This window comes from Zalophus californianus, chromosome 11 (assembly GCF_009762305.2).
Source record: "Zalophus californianus isolate mZalCal1 chromosome 11, mZalCal1.pri.v2, whole genome shotgun sequence".
Classification (NCBI taxonomy): Eukaryota; Metazoa; Chordata; class Mammalia; order Carnivora; family Otariidae; genus Zalophus; species Zalophus californianus.
This window is the reverse complement of record NC_045605.1, coordinates 1,712,390-1,729,426: the sequence shown is the minus strand read 5'-3', so window position 1 is coordinate 1,729,426 and position 17,037 is coordinate 1,712,390. Positions and strand designations below refer to the sequence as shown.

Below are 17,037 nucleotides of genomic sequence, written 5' to 3'. Positions count from 1 at the left end.
GTCGGTTTGGAACAAAGGCCGCAGAAGACAGCTGTGTGATTAAGCTCTGGCGTGTCTTGTGAAAATAAAATGGACCTTTAACACTAGAAACACAGTCACACATACACCAGATAATGTAAAACTGGGAAATATTGTAATCATGTGATTCCCAGCTTAATTTTTATTTCTAACTAGTGAATTAATGTTTTATGTAAAACATTAATCGAGTTTGCTCTAGGTCATGGTGTCAGTACATTATTGTTCAAATCACACTTTACAACACGCACAACGGTCCCCACTTCACAGACACAAAACCAAAGCTCAAGGGCTCAGGGGTCTGGTCAAGGTGAGGGGGGAGGGGGTCCGAACTCCCAGAGGCCAGGACTCCGGACACTGTGCCGTCCCACACAAACCTGCAAGTTGGCTGCAGTCACAGACTCCGTCCCTCCCCTCTCCTCTCGTCATCCTCGATCTCAGGTTGGGAATTAGGTACCTCTGTGATTGTAGCTTCTGCCCAGGCATAATGCCATTTTTTCTTTGATCTAAAATAATCTAATCAAATGCAAATTATCAATGAAGTCTTTGTTGAGTTTATAAAAAGTTGAGTATGTAACTTCAATAATCACACACCCTGCAAATAGACTTAGAAAGCCTGCAAGTGAAGGCGCTCTGAAGGGAATTCCCTCAATGTGGAATTCTAACTCATTTTTAGGTTCACATTTTTATCTCTAAATGATTCTCATTTCTAAAAGCCAGTGTTGTTTGAACTAGGACAGCAGTACATCGTCCTGTAGACGTGCCGAGTCACTCCTGTATAACGAAGCCCAGACTTAACGCATCCAGCGTATCCATGCTCCACAGAGTCCCGCCTTCTCTGTGTTTGTCTCTGTCCTTTGTGGCTCTGCAAACACAGGGCCCAAGACAGCAGAGGAGATGACGAGGAGGGGAGGGAGAATGACCACTGGCCGTGCCCTGTGAAGGATTCCGGAAGCTACCATATCCTGTCTGTATTCACAGTGTTTTGACCAGAAGCAGGTCACACGGCTCACCTGCTGAGGCCGCAGCCCCTGCCTGCTCTGGAGCTCCGAATTTCCAGGCCTGGGCTTGCCTGGAACTGCAGAAACTCAGCAAAGTTCTCAGTAAACTTAGACGTTGTCCAACGAGGTATGACCCCGAGGCTTCGGGAGCCCCGCCCCCTCGCACGCTCGTCCTGTCGGGCGCTATCAGATGGGCTTGTCTCACTTTCTTCTATGGTAGGTTAATCTTTATGTTGAACTTCACCCTTTAAACCAGTGGGGTGGTTTGGTTTGTTTTTGGTCTCCTGATTGGACCCATACAAATGGTAATATGACAAGTAGTTAAGATTTCTGAACCCAATTCCAATTGCTCACAAACTCTAAAATTACAACATATATTTAAAGCTTCCAGCCATTGTAGAATTTTACTGTTTCATAGAAACAGATGGTAAAAAGTCATCTACGTGAGAAATGATAACCTCTCATTGTCTAATTATTCCATTTGTAAAATTCTTACCCTGGTTTGTGCTGTTATTCCCCATTTCTTTTGGATTACTTTGAGATGGTATATAATTTTTAACTAAAACAGAATATATTTTTGTTTAAAAAGAGAACACCTATCTAAACCCACATGAGTGGAAAAAAGTGGTCTTATATTTTAATACAAAATTATGATACCAAAAAGTAGCCAAATTAGATTCCTTAAAATACACTATTTTCAACCTCTTACATACAACATTAATTTTTTGAGCCACTGGAAACATGAACTGCCTCACAAAAATATTTAATGTTCTCAAGGGAATACAGCATTTTAACATGAACCTATGAATTGTTACTTTAAAAGTAGCATGCACTGTCATGACCCATTAAAATAAAAACCCAGTGAGATCAGTAACACAAGGTGGGTAACAATGTGATAATTTTTTGAACTAACAGTTTAAATGTAGACTGACCACCTATTGATTTTAAGTTGAAGTAGCAAATGTTCCTTTTTGCTAAGACAGCTTTTATTATCGTTAGACTACTGATATTTTAGAAACAGAGCCGCTCCACACTGAATCCACTGGTCTTGGTTGCCCCCACACGGGACGTCCATGTTGGCTACCACGCGGTCCCTCTCGGAGCTCGTGTACACAGGCAAAGATACGCACTCATCAGGGGAATACGGACCATATGCACCCTGTAGAGAAAGCATTTTGTGTTAAAATACGGTAACATACTACCTTAAAGCAGATCGGCAGAGAACCAAAGACAAACAAAACTCTCCCCAATAGTAAGATTGAATATTTTATTCTGAAATGGTTTAAAGGAGGACTAGCAGAGTAAATCCCACGGTCCAGCTGCAACGGGACCCACTCCCAGCCAGCTGGGCTTCATTCACCATCCCCGAGCCTCAAACCGGGAGCATTTGGAAGAAAATCCGACACATCCTAACATTTCATCTATAAATGTTTCCTTTAAAATATAAAAATACAATTTTTGCTCTTGTATTTGCTACTACTGCAAATCAGTATTAACAATGATCCCCTTTTTAGGCACTGAAAAGTGTATTCTGGAGAAAAAAACAATCTCTGAGATACTTGGCTTAAAATGCATGTTTATTAAGTACCAACCTGAACAAGGTTATACACTTTCATGCCCGTCTTCATATTTAAAAGGTAAGACTGACGCTTTTGTTAATACTCTCAATTCACCACTTCATCAAAACTAGCTCCCAGGGGCGCCTGAGGGGCTCAGTCGCTGAGGGTCCTGGGACCGAGTCCCGCATCGGGCTCCCTGCTCAGCAGGGAGTCTGCTTCTCCCTCTGCCTTCCACCCCGACTCATGTTCTCTCTCTCACCTGCTGTTTCTCAAATAAATAAAATCTTAAAAAAAAAAAAAACAAAACAACAACAAACTAGCTCCTTGATGCAGGACCGTGTCTGCATTTCTCCAGGCACAAGGGAGGAGGTGGCACTGGCTCTTTACCTTTCTGATTTTTCTTTCCCCCTTTTCAGCTTCAGCAAGTCTAAGCACAGGAATTTCATGTTAGCTCTGGAAGAAAACCCACCAGAGCTTAATACTAAGAATCCAGAACCAGAGAAAGCAGAAAAGAACGTCTAACAAATGAGGTAAGAGGTTGCAGTGCTTTGCTTCTAAATCCTTAACAGACCTCTCTGTTTCTGGGGTCGTGGGTGATATTATAATTGGGTCATCCCATCAAACAGTAACAAACATAAATTATGTTTGTTAGAAATTTACCTACCATTTCACTTAATTAGGCAATTTTGAAGATTAATTTTAATGCTATGCAGAAATGAGACATAAGTTTCTACTTCTCCAACTCAAACTATCCCTGTTCAGGAATGGGGTTTTACAGTTTCCATAAGCAGTTTGTCGTTACATAGGATCTTCCATAGTAGTTGTTCTATGTTTCTAAAACATTTTTTTCCAAATTTAACAATTTTTATTCAGTAGAGTTGACATACAATGTTATATTAGTTTCAGATGCACAATATAGTGATTTGACAATCTTACGTATTACTCAATGTCCACGGTAAGTGTAGGCCTTATCTGTCACCACACACTATCAATTATTAAATACTTTTGATAATATTCCCTATGCTGTACCTTCATCTCCATGACTTCCTTCCTTTATAACTGGAATTTTGTGCCTCTTAATCCCCATTTATCTATTTCACCCATTTCCGTGTGTGTGTGTGTGTGTGTGTGTGTGTGTGTGTGTGTGTGTGTTTTAAGATTTTATTTATTTGACAGAGAAAGATAGAGCAGGAACACAAGCGGGGGGAGTGGGAGAGGGAGAAGCAGGCTTCCCGTGGAGCAGGGAGCCCGATGCGGGACTCGATCCCAGGACCCTGGGATCATGACCTGAGCCGAAGGCAGACGCTTAACGACTGAGCCACCCAGGCGCCCCTTTCGTGTGTTTCTTTGTCTGTTTTTTAAATTCCACATATAAGTGAAATCATCTAGGATCTTTCTCTGCCAGACTTACTTCATTTAACCTAAGACACTTAAGGTCCACCCATGTTATTGTAAATGCAAGATCTCGTCCTTTCTTACATCTGTATGATATTCCTGTGTGTGTGTGTGCGTGCGCACGTGTACCTCATCTTTTTTATTCACTCATCTATCAACAGACACAAGTTGCTTACGTATCTTGGCTATTGTAAGTAACGTTGCAATAAACCTATCTTTTCTAATTACTGTTTTCATTTTCTTTGGGTAAATACCCAGTAGTGGAATTACTGGATCATATGGTATTTCTACTTTTAACTGTTTGAGGACCCTCCATACTGTTTTCCACAGTGGCTGCACCAGTTTACGTTCCCACCAACGGTGCACGAAGGTTCCTCTTTCTCCACATCCTCACGAACACTTGCTATCTCTTGTCTTTTTGATTCCAGCCTTTCTGACAGGTGTGAGCTCATATCCCATTATGCTTTTGATTTGTATTTCCCCAATTCGTAATGTTGAGCATCTTTCCATGTGTCTGTTGGCCATCTGTGTGTCTTCTTTGAAGAAATTTCTATTCACATCCTCTGCCCAATATTTAGTTCTACGGAAGAATATTAGGGGTATTTTGATAAAGAATTGTATTGACTCTGCATTGTTTTGGGTACTATGGACATCGTAACAATATCCATGCTTTCAATCCAGAAGCATGGTATATTTTTACGTTTGTCTGTGTTTTTAGTTTCCTTCATCAGTGCTTTATAGTTTTTGGATTACCAGTCTTTCACCTCCTTGGGTAAATTTCTTCCTAGGTATTTTATACGTTTTGGTGCAGTTGTAAATGGGACTGTTTTCTTCTCTGCTACTTAGTTGTTACTGCATAGAAATGCAACAATTTCCTGTATATTATTTTGTATCCTGCAACTTTACCGAATCCATTTATTACTTCTAATAGTTTTTTGGTGGAGTTTCAGGATTTTGTACATATAGTAGTATCACGTCATCTACCAATAGTCAGAGTTTCACTTCTTTACCAATTTTGGATGCCTTTTATTTCTTGTCTGATTGCTGTGGCTAGGACTTTCCACACTGCATAAAAATGGCACTTTTAGGTTCTACTTCTAGGACCTACTTCTAGGTCCAATTTTTTGGCATATCACTTTTTGTAACGGTGTCTTACAATCCTTTGTATTTTTGTGGTGTTGGTTGTTACTTCTGTTTCCTTCCTGATTTGAGGTTTGTTTGTTTTTTCCCTGATAAGTATGGCTAAATAATTTTATCTTTTCAAGGAACCAGCTCTGGGTTTCTTTGATCTTTTCTACTGTTTCACTTTTTCAAGTACGTATTTCATTTATTTCTGCTCTCATCTTTTGTTCTTTCCTTCCTTCTACTAATTTTGGGCTTTTTCTAGTTCCTTTAGATGTAGGGTTAGGTTATTTGAAATTTTCTTTCTTCTTGAAAGGCAGGCCTGTATCTCGAATAACCTCCCTCTGAGAACTGCTTTTGCTGCATGCCGAAGATTCTGGGATATCGTTTTCATTTTCTTACGTCTCTGGGTATTCTTTGATTCCTCTTTGGTTCTTTGTAAACCCACCAGTTGTTTAGTAGCATGCTATTCAGCCTCCACGTGCTTGTTTTACCCAGTTTTTTTTTACTTGTAATTGATTTCTAGTTTCATAGCCTTGTGGTCAGAAAAGATGTTTGGCATGATTTCACTGTTTAGTTTGTTGCAACTTGTTTTATGGCCTAACATGTGATCCATCTTGGAGAATGTTCCATGGGCATTTGGAAATAAATGTTTTTGAATGCAGCATCCTGTGTCCCTTTGCTAAGTCCTGGGACTTGCTAAGGAGGCTGGCTGGCCGGGGCCCCAAGCCCCACTCCTGTCCACGCCAGCAAGGCAGAGGAGCTCACCAGCCCTTCTGACCCAAGACCTCAGACAGCGCTCCTGCAACTCTTCTGGGGCTATTTCTTTTCTATCCCAGCCGTTCTTGGTTAAACTCTGGCCTTTTTTTTCCTGTGCCTCAGGGCATGCAGGCTGGTGTGGGCCCTGTGCCTGAAGCAGCCAGGGCGCCCCGATGCTGCGTCATCTGCACCATCAAGACGGAGGAGAAGGTGACCACCCACCAGCCCCCATCCCCAGTTCACGGGAGTCCCACAGGCCCCCCGCCGCTGGGCAGACACACGAGGCCCGGATCCTTGAAACTGTAGCTGCCCTTGTAAACCACAGCTTTTGTTTCTGTGAGCCAGAGTGGATGAATATGCGCAGAGTCCCTCAGGACTGACCCTCTGGTTGCAGATGGCAGTAGCGGGATGAGGCTTTGTGTCTCCTGTTCTCTCCGTGGTTCCTCTGTCCTCTGTCCATACAGAGGCTGTTCAGTTGGTCCTGTTCTTCAGGAAGAGCTGCTCTGTGCATAGACTCCGTGTGTCTGTGGAGGAGGGGAGTTCAGGGTCTTCCATGTTGCCATCTTGGATCCTCTCCCAACAGTAATTCCTGAGTGTTAAATACCTATTTTTAAGTTTTTGTTGTTGTTAGAACCATAATTCAAATAAAGTCCACACACGGCATTTTGTTGGTATGTCTCTGAATTTTCCTAAATTTATAGGTTTTTCCTCCTGTTTCCCTTGCAGTTTGTTTGCTGAAGAAACCATACCCGAGAGCTTCCTCCATTCTGGCTCTGGTTGGATCCATTCCCATGGCACCCTATTTTTCTGCTTCCTGTGAACTGGATCTGGAGGTAAGTTTAGATTCAGATTGAATTTTTGGCAAAAACCCTGCATAGGTGGTACTGTATGCTTTCATCAATAGGCACATGATATTTGGTTGTCTTTTTACACATTAGAAGCCACGAGATTATCATCACATTCATGATCACAGAACGGCAAGCTAATGCCAGGCAGAGACAGATCTACAGCAAGAAACTTCCATTACCAGTCTTTAGATCGTCATGAGCTACCATTCATTTAGAAAAGGCTCAATAAATGCTAACAACTTCCCTTTATTTATGTGCTTTCAAAATAAATTTGATCCCTAGCATATGGTAAAGGTGACTAATGACCTCCCCTCTCTTTGTTAAAAACATTCTTGGTGTGCTTCAGTCAAACATAGTTATTATCTTACTGCTACTCAAACTGTCCATCTTTGCTCAAGGGGAACTCTTAAATTGGCTTTTGAGTATTTTTTTTGTTTGTTTTTGTTTTTTTGTTATGTCTCAAGTCATCTTAAGTAGCTTTCCTGCCTTCTAGTATGCCTAAGTCTTATAAGCTCATCTTGTACATTTCCTGTCTCAATAATCAAATTAGTTATTCTGGGGATCTGTGATTCCTTTAACGAGAAATGGTATCAGGGATTGTAAACTGGGTGCGAGGAATGATCTATCATTCTCCCTCTAGGATTAGTCTGTGCCTGGAGCTTAGAATTATGTATTTTCTAAAGAAAAATATCACAAGTTCATAGTATTTCCAATTCACATTTTGAATTAATGTGTATATTGAACTTACATCATTTTATTCAACTAATGGATTACTTCTTCGAGTTGAAATGAGACTTAGAGGAGAAGTTAGACTCGTTCTAGGATTTTACAAACGGAGAATCAGAAGCCCGGAGAGGATTCAGCACGGTAATCGGGTTAGCAAGTGGTGGAGCAGCCGGACAGTCCAGCTGGAGAAAGGACTTGGCGTATACGAGTATGGGTACCAAAGACTGTGTCCCACAGTTACTGTCAGGACAGAAGACAAACGCGTTTAAGGAAATGAATCACGTTCCGGCTCTGAGCTCCTGACCCTAAGTACATGACTCTCGGAGCATCAGTTCCTCTTTATAAAAGGGAGAAAAACAGACTTGCCACCTGATAGGATGCTGAAAGGATTCGATGATGCATCAAAGAACTCAAATATAAAGTATTTATCCACGTATCTCTAATTTGGGGGCAGCATACTATACCTTTTTTTTAAACTCCCTATGAACTCTCATATCAACTAGGAAAAAAAAAATCACAGTTTTTAGCATCTAATACATGTTGCAGATGGTGCTGGGACAGACAGAAATAAAAATACTTTTTCCTTCATGGAAAAAATACAACAAACGTATTTTTAAGTCTAAGAGGACATTATATGAAATTCTGATTATTTTTTCCAATCTCCCCTCACCCCTTTAAGTACACATGAAAATACCTCTCCTGGTACTTGATCTCGATCAGTTAAGTCCCTCTGAAAGCTCATGCATTCCTAACATGCCTATATCATATAACAAAACTCATTCTTTATATAGAATCATTGCCCAAATAGATAAAAAGAACATCTGCCTTGAATCTAAGTTTTCTCTCTTTGTACTGGTGATTCTGCCAGTTATTCATCCATTTAACAGTATTTTATATGCTAATGTGCTCAGAATTATAAAGGCCAAGCATTTTAGTATATTCCCAAATAAAGAGCATACTAATCTTGGAAGCTGAAAATTCAGCTTACGAAACAATGTATTCATATCAAATACACAGACTAAGTTTTGGGGGACTGAGCATTTTAGAAAATCAAAATAAATACTCCTCTGGGATATGTTAACCTAACGAGGATTAATAAAGAGAATGAGTCCTCACTTGGACCTCAGACAAAATACAGGATTTGGAGTAAAGAGAACTCTGATGCGTTACCTGTCAGTGCCTAATCCCTTCCCTCTTCTCCAATTCTGCTTAAATGGCAGAGCCTGAGGTTCCAGAAATTTCTGTAATTGTCATAATTCCTCAGCCATTCCTGACGTTAATAACCTAGTGCAGGCCATTTACCTCTAAATTCTTCAGCAGAGAGCAGACATTACATAATACTTGGGCTGAAATGATCTAAATCTCTGAATGCCTGTTTACAGTCCCAGGCAAGGTCTTAAATTATCTCTCTCCGCCACCTGATACTAGTTTGCTGGCCGTAACTTCTACGCCAGACATGAAAATGGAAACACTGTACTGAAATGTGTTACAATGTTATTCCTTTCTACACAGAAGATCTGCTCTGTGTCTCTTCACTGTGATGCCAAGCAATTTTCTCTTTGAATCAGGACTTAGCGGTAATGCAAAATTGGTATTTCACATAATTCACTATCAACTTACTAAGTGTTTGCATATATTTCCAAATCCTTCCAGTCCTGCTTGTTTTTTGTTGTTAAGTAGGGGGACAAATGTTGCTACCAAAACCTCCAGTGTTTTAACGGCAAAGCAGCACTGTTGCTTCTGGCACTGTGCTAAGCTCTTTATTTTTTGTTGTTTACATTTTATTTTTTATTCAAGTTATTTAGTACAGTGTTATTTTAGTTTCAGGTGTACAATAATATACTGATTCAACACTTCTACAGGCTACTCAGTGCTCATCAAGGGAAGTGTTCCCTTAAATCCCCTTCCCCCGTTTCCCCCATGCCCACAGTCTTGTCTTAAAATTTTGCTGGTCATTTCTCAAAATCTCTTAAATGGTCAACGTTATAACCTGAAAAGAAGTGAAATGGACTTGCTCTTAGATCACCAAAAAGAGATGGTCAAAGTAGCAGAGCTAAGTACTTTGGCATTTTCACTATGAGCACAGTACCTTGTACACATAGAAGCTCCATGAACCTGCTCAGCTCAATTACATTCTTAGGACACAACTCTTTCTTTAGTATGTTTCTCTTAACAGACAAAGCTGAAGACCCTGCTGGGCTGAAATATTTGCATGAAACTAAAATTTCACTAGTAACTATTCATAAACACACTAGGTGTGATTAATAAATACACAGATGAATGTGAACAAGGAGACAGTGTAGGAAGCCTGACAATAATGTTACAGGCCATGTAAACAAAGTAGTCTGACATGATTAAAACTTAATTATTAAAAACCTGTATACTGTGATTAATTTGAAGTGGTTAATGTGTTCATATATCCAACTTTATTAAAATAGGAGCTGGTCCATTAGCTCAGCTCAATAATGAGGCCAACGTGTGAAATTTCATGCTCCTGGCCAGGCCAGGGAAAGGAGCTTTACAAGCACAGGGTGCAGGGTGCCACAGACAGCAAGCAGCGTGCGAACACTTGGAAGAAGACAGTACACTTTACAAGATTAACAGGCAACAAACCAAAGAAAATAACAAAATGACCTAGGTTGACTACGTCTTAAGTATCTGGCTAATATGTTTTATTAGATTTTTTTTTTTCTTAAAGATTTTATTTTTAAGTAATCTGCACACCCAACGTGGGGCTTGAACCCACAACCCTGAGATCAAGAGCTGCTTGCTCCACCAACTGAACCAGCCGGGTGGCCTGTTTTATTATTTTTCTCATTAGCTTACGCATAAAGTCCAACTAACTTATTCCAACACATAGGGTTTTTGTTTTTTCAGAAAAGGAGATATTAGGAAATCATTAGAGCTTTAATGCACATAAAAGTGATGCAATTTAGCAATGTAACTCTAGAGAAATTAAATTTCTTAAAACAGGAAACAAGTTGCCAGCAATGAGTATTTTGAAAGATGCTGTTCAGTCAAGAATGCCTGACTGCCCTGTAAACTGTATTTTGAAAAATACTTTGCTCATAATTTTCAAGAACATAATGCTAACAAACTGCTTTCATAGTAAGTGCCTAAGGGAGAAAAAAGCCACATAGAAAATATATTAAGTTATTATTTTTAAACCAGAGTGCATACAAGGCAGAGTTTTGAGCATATGTTCTGATACCCATGGTGATAATATTTTCATATAAAAGTAGCATAGAGACTGTTTTTGTGAGTGGCTTGTGGAATCACTTTTTAGTCCTGTTTTCCCTAGGAGTAGAATTGATTCTGAAGGTGAATTGTCCCTTTTGGTGCCTGTTGGGGGGTCCAGGCCTGGGGGTCCTGGAAGGGGACAAACTTAGGTAGCAGTCTTTACTGGAAAGACGGAAGGCACAAAAGCCAAGTGACTTCCTGTGGAACGTCAGAACAGGGCCCCATCTCAGACTGATCTACCTCGTCAAGCAATATTTCCCAAACTGTTACATAAAACGCTAGATCTAAGTGAAGGGTGGGGGCGTAGGTGCATGAAAACTTGTGTGTGAGGTTCTCTGTGGGACTACTCAGAATCAGTAATATTCTCAAAGAGGTGATGTTCACGGAACAGTTTTTCTCAGAGAACCATTACAGAATAGTGTCGTACAGAACATTTTTGGGAAATGCTTTAGGGAAAGCTAATGCTTTTTGGGGTAAAACTTAATTTGGACCTGTATTATTTCAACCACCACTCTTGAGCTAGAACTGGAACAACTTTAAGAATCTGCATCATGAATGAGTGTATGAATTAAGTAAGAGCATTATCTTAGTGCACATAAATAGCTTCATGTGCATTTTATTTTTAACTCCCTTGAGAATTCCTAATTCCATCTTTAATTGGCAAAGTGCATTGCATTTATAATAGAAGCAATGGTAGAGCCCCTCCCCCAATAAAAGCTGTAGAACTCGTTGCTCATGTCCTTCGACTATTGCCACATATGCAAACGAAGACAAAAAGTCAGCCAGGACCTAAAATGTTCTTTAAAAAATGGACGTGCTGTCTGCTTCATAGCAGTGTTGTGCAAATGACTGGAGTGTTGGGCATGTTTCTGCTAACATGAAGCTATTCAGGGTGATTAGGTGGATAATAATGTGGAAATAATCTGGGAAAAAAACTTTCTTCTGCCTTAAGGGGAATCGTCCCCAAAGTTTTGAAGTGCATTATTTCCTCCAAGGTTATCAAAGGACTGTAGACCTCTGCCATAAAGTAGCTGTAAAAGTAAATGGAAAAAGTATTTTTTTTTTTACCGGTTTACACAAATTGATGTGATGCTTCCTTTCATTTTATGCTTCCCTCCTAGTAAAATGCATTGAAATGTTAATGTTCTTCCCCCCTCAATTCTGTAAAACATATTAAGAACATCTACAGCTGCCCTAAAAAATTTTTTTCTTCAACAATATAATAATGTTTCACTCAAGCAGAAGCTGGAGAGTTTAAGTTTATACAGAGTTGGCAAACTTTTCTGTGAGGGACCAGGTAATATTTTAGGATTTGTGAGTCAGATGGTCTGCGATGGAGCTCCTCAGCTCTGCTGTTGTCCAAAAGCAGTCCTAGAGCATATCTACAGAAATGGGCAAGGCTGTCCTCCCCCGAAAATTTCATTTATGGACACCGAAACTGAATTCCATGTAGTTTTCACCTATCATGAACGACTACTCCTGTCAGTTTCCAGCTGTGTTACACACGCACAAACCACCCGTAGCCCCACGGGCCGTGGGCTGCGTGCACACAGGCAGAAGGCTGGTTTGTGGTGTTCTCTTGGCTCAGGACTCGTCCGAAGCTTGGATCTGAAGTGAACTGCTGACCAACCGACCATTCTGAGCTTCAAGTTTCTTAGTTGAAAATGGAGATGATGCCTTATTTCAAACTTTTTTGGAAGGCCTAAATAATTTGCATTTTAAACACTTTACACAGCCCCTGACACATGATACAAATTAAGGTTAATGGTTATTGTTGACCATGGTGCTACCACTGTGGGACCCAGAAAAAAATCACTTACTTGACCTGTCGGTTTCTTCAGCAGCAAAACAGAGACCCCTGCTACTCTCCCGACCCTGCAGGACCGGTGTGACCGGCAAGGTGACTGTGCCTTGCTCGCCCTGTGCGGGTCACCGTCCTGTCAGAGCCAGAGTGAGTCCTGAAAACCGCCCTCCTGCTCTAAGTTCTTCGAGGATTCGCACTGACCCAGAGTGGTGGGAACGATGGGGTCTGGGCCTGCCTTCTCTCCTGACACTGTTACCCGGGCTTCAGGTGCACAAGTCTACGCCGTGTGCAGCACTCACGAGTGTAGCCGCCATCTGTCCCCACACGGCGCTCTCACAATGTCACGGACTCCGCTCCTTGTGCTGCGCCTTCTACTCCTGTGACTTACTCATTCCGTCACCTGTCCATTTCCCTACCCCTGCCCCCCAGCAACCCTCCCTTTGCTCTCTGTATTTTTTGGCTCTGTGTCTGGTTTTTGTCTATTTGTGTCTTTTGTTAGATTCCACATCTAAGTGAAACCATATGGCATCTGTCTTTCTCCGACTTAAATTAGCATTATACCCTCTAGGTCCATCCATGTGGTCACAAACGGCAGAGGCTCATCCTTTTTCACGGCTGAGTAATAGACCATTCTACACAGAGACGACATCTGCTCTATTCATGCATCTCTTGCTAGGCACTGGGTTACATGCACATCTTGGCTGCTGTAAACGTCGGGGTGCATGTATATTTTTCAAATTGGTGTTTTCACTTTCTCTGGGTAAACACCTGGTAGTGGAATTACTGGATCCCAGGGCAGTTCTGTACTTTTAATTTCTGAGGAGCATCCACACTGTGTTCATGGCAGTGGCCGCACCGGCTGACAGTCCCCCCAGCAGAGCATGACACTTTCTCTCCACGTCCTCACCGACACTTGCTGTTGCTTGGGTTGTTGATTTTAGCCATTCTGTCAGGTGTGAGGTGATATCTCATTGTGGTTATGATCTGCATTTCCCTGATGAAATGTGATGGATTTCTGTATACTGATTTTGTATCCTGTGACTCTACTGAATTCGTGCATCAGCTCTAGTAGTTTTTCAGCAGAGTCTTTCGGGTTTCCTGTACATAGCATCGTGCCATAACCTGCGGTGAGAGTTCGACTTCCTCTTTACTGATTTGGATGCCTTTTCTTTCCTTCTGTTGTCTGACTGCTGAGGCTGGGACTTCCAGTTCTGTGTTAAATAGTAATGGTGAGAGTGGCCACCCCGGTCTTCTTCCTGACCTTAGAGGGAAAGCTCTTTTTCTCCCTACTGAGGATAATGTTTGCTATGGGTTTTTGATATAAGGCCTTCATTATGTTGAGTTTGTTCCCTCTAAACCTACTTTGTTGAGGGATTTCATCATGAATGGATGTTGTACTTTATCAAATATTTTTTCTCCATCTACTGAAATGATTTTTTTTAATTCTTTCTCTCATTGATGTATCACACTGATTGATTTGCAAATATTGAACCACCCTTGCAGCCCAAGGAATAAATCCCATTTGATTGTGGTAAATGATTTTTTTAATGTATTGTAGGATTCGGTTTGATAATATTTTGTTAAGGACTTTTGCATCTATAGTCATGAGAGATACTGGCCTGTAGTTCTCTTTTTTATGGTATCTTTGTCTGGTTTTGGTATCTGGGTGATACTGGCCTCGTAGACTGAATTGGGATGTCTTCCCAGCTCTTCTTTAAATGTTTCATGGAATCCCCTTTGAAGCTGCCTGGTCCTGGACTCTTGTTTGTTGGGAGTTTTCTGATGACTGATTCCATTTCGTTGCTGGTCATCAGTCTGCTCAAATGTTCTATTTCTTCCTGCTTCAGTTTTGGTAGTTTATGTGTTTCTAGCAATTTATCCATTTCTTCCAGGCAGCCCAATTTCTTGGTGTATAATTTTTCACAATATTTTCTTACAATTGTGTTTTGTGGTGTTATTTCTCCTCTGTCCTTTGTGATTTTGTTAATTTGCATCTTCTATATCTTCCTCTCTTTTTATGACTCTGGCTAGAGATTAATACATTTGCTTATTTCTAAGAACCATCTTTTGGTTTCACTGATCTGTTCTATTATTTTTTTTTTTTTTTAGTTTCTGTATCATTTATTTCTGCTCTAATTTTTATTATTTCCTTCCTTCTCTTGGTTTTGGATTTTGTTTGTTCTCTTTCTAGCTCCTTTAGGTGCAAAGTAGGTTGTTTATTTGAAATTTTTCTTGTTTCTTGAGGTAGACTGCATGGGCATCTATTTCCATCATAGAACTGCTTTTCCTGCATTCCAAAGAATTTGGACCACTGTGCTTTCTTTTTTCAAATTGTTATTACCTAAACTGTGGTGTAGTTAATGTACAGTGTAAGTTTCAGGTGTCCAACATAATGTTCAACACTTCTGTACAGGACTCAGTGCTCGTCATGGTGAGTGGATTCTGGACCACCGTTTTCACTTGCATAAATCACCAGCTGTTTTTTTAATTTCCTCTTTGATTTCTTCAGTGACCCACTGTTTAGTAGCATGTTGTTTAGCTTCTACATATGTGTTTTCCAGTTTTTTTCTGTGATTGATAGTTTCTTACTTTTGTGGTCTGAAAAGGTACCTAAAAAAAGATTTCACTCTTCTTCAATTTATGGTGACTTGTTTTGTGGCCTAACATGTGAGCTGTCATGGACGGTATTCTAAGCACACTTGAGAAGTATGTGTACCCTGCTGTTTCTGTATGCAGTGTGATGGATGTGTCTCTGTTAAGGTCATCTGGTCTATGTCTTATTCAAAGACACAGTTTCTTTACTAATTTTCTGCAAGGATGTTATCGTCACTGATCTAAGTGGGGTGTTGAAGTCCCCGACTGTTACTGGATTACTGTCAGTGTCTCTAGGACTATTTGTTTCATGTATTAAGGAGCTCCAACGTTGGGTGCATAAAGACAACTGTCACATAGTCCTGATGGACTGACCCCTTTAGAATTACGTGATGGCCTTCTTTGACTCTTGTTACAGTCTGTCTTAAAGTCCGTTTTGTGTAGGTATTGTTACCCTGGCATTTCCCCCCAGTCTATATGCAAGGCATGCCTTGTCCATTCTTATCCGTTCCTCATCCTGTGTTTATTGACTGAAGCGTTTAGACTGTGTGCACTTACAGTAATTATTGACAGGAACGCAATTACTGCCGTTCTGTTCATTGTTTTCTGGTTGTTTTGTAGTTCTTCTCTATTATGTGCTTTTCCTCTTGCCCTATTTCTTAGTGATTTTCTGTAGATTCTGCTTGGATTTATTTTTTGTGTATCTATTACAGGTTTTGGATTTGTGGTGGCACGAGGTTCACATACAGGATGCTAAGTATATAGCAGTCTGTTTTAAGTTCATGGCCCATTTAAGTTTGAACACGTTCTAAAAGAACTTTTTTATTCCCTCTTCCACGTTTTATTTATAAGTTGTCATATTTTACATCTTTTTAGTCATAATTTTCTTATTTCTAATTATGGCCTTTTCTTTTCCACTTGAAGAAGTCCCTTTAACATTTCTTGTAAGGCCAGCTTTACAGTGATGAACTTGGTTAGCTTTTGTCTGGGGAACCTAATTCAATTTTGAACGATACACCTGCTGGGTAGAGTATTCTTGGTTGTAGGCTTTTCCTTTCACCACTTTGAATAGATCACGCCATTCTCATCTGGACCTCAAAGATTTTGCTGAAAAATCAGCTGACAGCCTTAAGGGGTTTCCCTTGTACATTGCTTCTCTGTTGCTGCTTTTGAAATTCTCTCTTTAAGACTATTTCTGCTATCTTAATTATTATGTATTGCAGGGTGGATCTCCTTCCTGGAACTGGATGTCCATTTCCTTCCCCAGGTTAGGGAAGTCTTCCATTATTATTTCTCCAAACAAGTTTTCTGCCCCTTTGTCTCGTTCTTCTCCTTCTGGTACCCATATAATATGAACATTTGTTTGCTGGATGCTGTCCAAGATGCTTCTTAACCTAACCTCATTTTTAAAAATTCTTTTTTCTTTTCACTGTTGAGCTTGTGTGTTTTCCGGGGCCCTGTCTTCCAGATCACCAATCCGTCCTTCCGCATCCTCTGTGGATCCACTCTAGCGTATCTTTGTTGACACTGTCACTGAGATCTTCCACTATTTAGTCGGGTGAGCATTTTTAGGATTACTTTTAACTCTGTATCAAATATATTGTTTACCTCAGTTTCATTTAGTTCTTATTTTGGAGTTAGGTCTTGTCCTATGGGTTGGAACATAATCTTCTGTCTCCACATTGTGCTTGACCTTCTGTGTGTGTTTCTGTAAGTTAGGTGGGACAGCTATTTAAGTTAAAGAGTGGTCTTCCCTGACTGGGCGTAGATTGTCTGCTGACTTGGGCTGGCTGGCTGGAGCCGTGTCTGGCATGGGCTGGGGCCCCTGGGGCACTGTGAGCAGGGGCTGCAGGGCACCCGGATGAGGCAGCTGAAGGTGAAGTGGTGTGTAGGCCGGGGGGTCCCAGGGTCCTCTGTGAAGGAGGCCCCCTGCCAGGATGGCTAAAACTAAATTGGTTGCAAGCCAGGATTGTTTT

At 40.7% G+C, this 17,037-nt stretch overlaps 1 protein-coding gene across 1 annotated transcript in view; it reads right to left on the bottom strand.

Moving 5' to 3' along the window:
- Positions 1-1,627: 1,627 nt before the first annotated feature.
- DYNC2H1 (dynein cytoplasmic 2 heavy chain 1) overlaps positions 1,628-17,037 on the bottom strand; it is a 317,720-nt gene continuing 302,310 nt past the window's right edge. The window contains 1 exon segment of the mRNA XM_035722795.1: positions 1,628-2,175. Coding sequence (XP_035578688.1) covers positions 2,017-2,175 — 159 coding nt within the window. The 3' untranslated portion in view covers positions 1,628-2,016.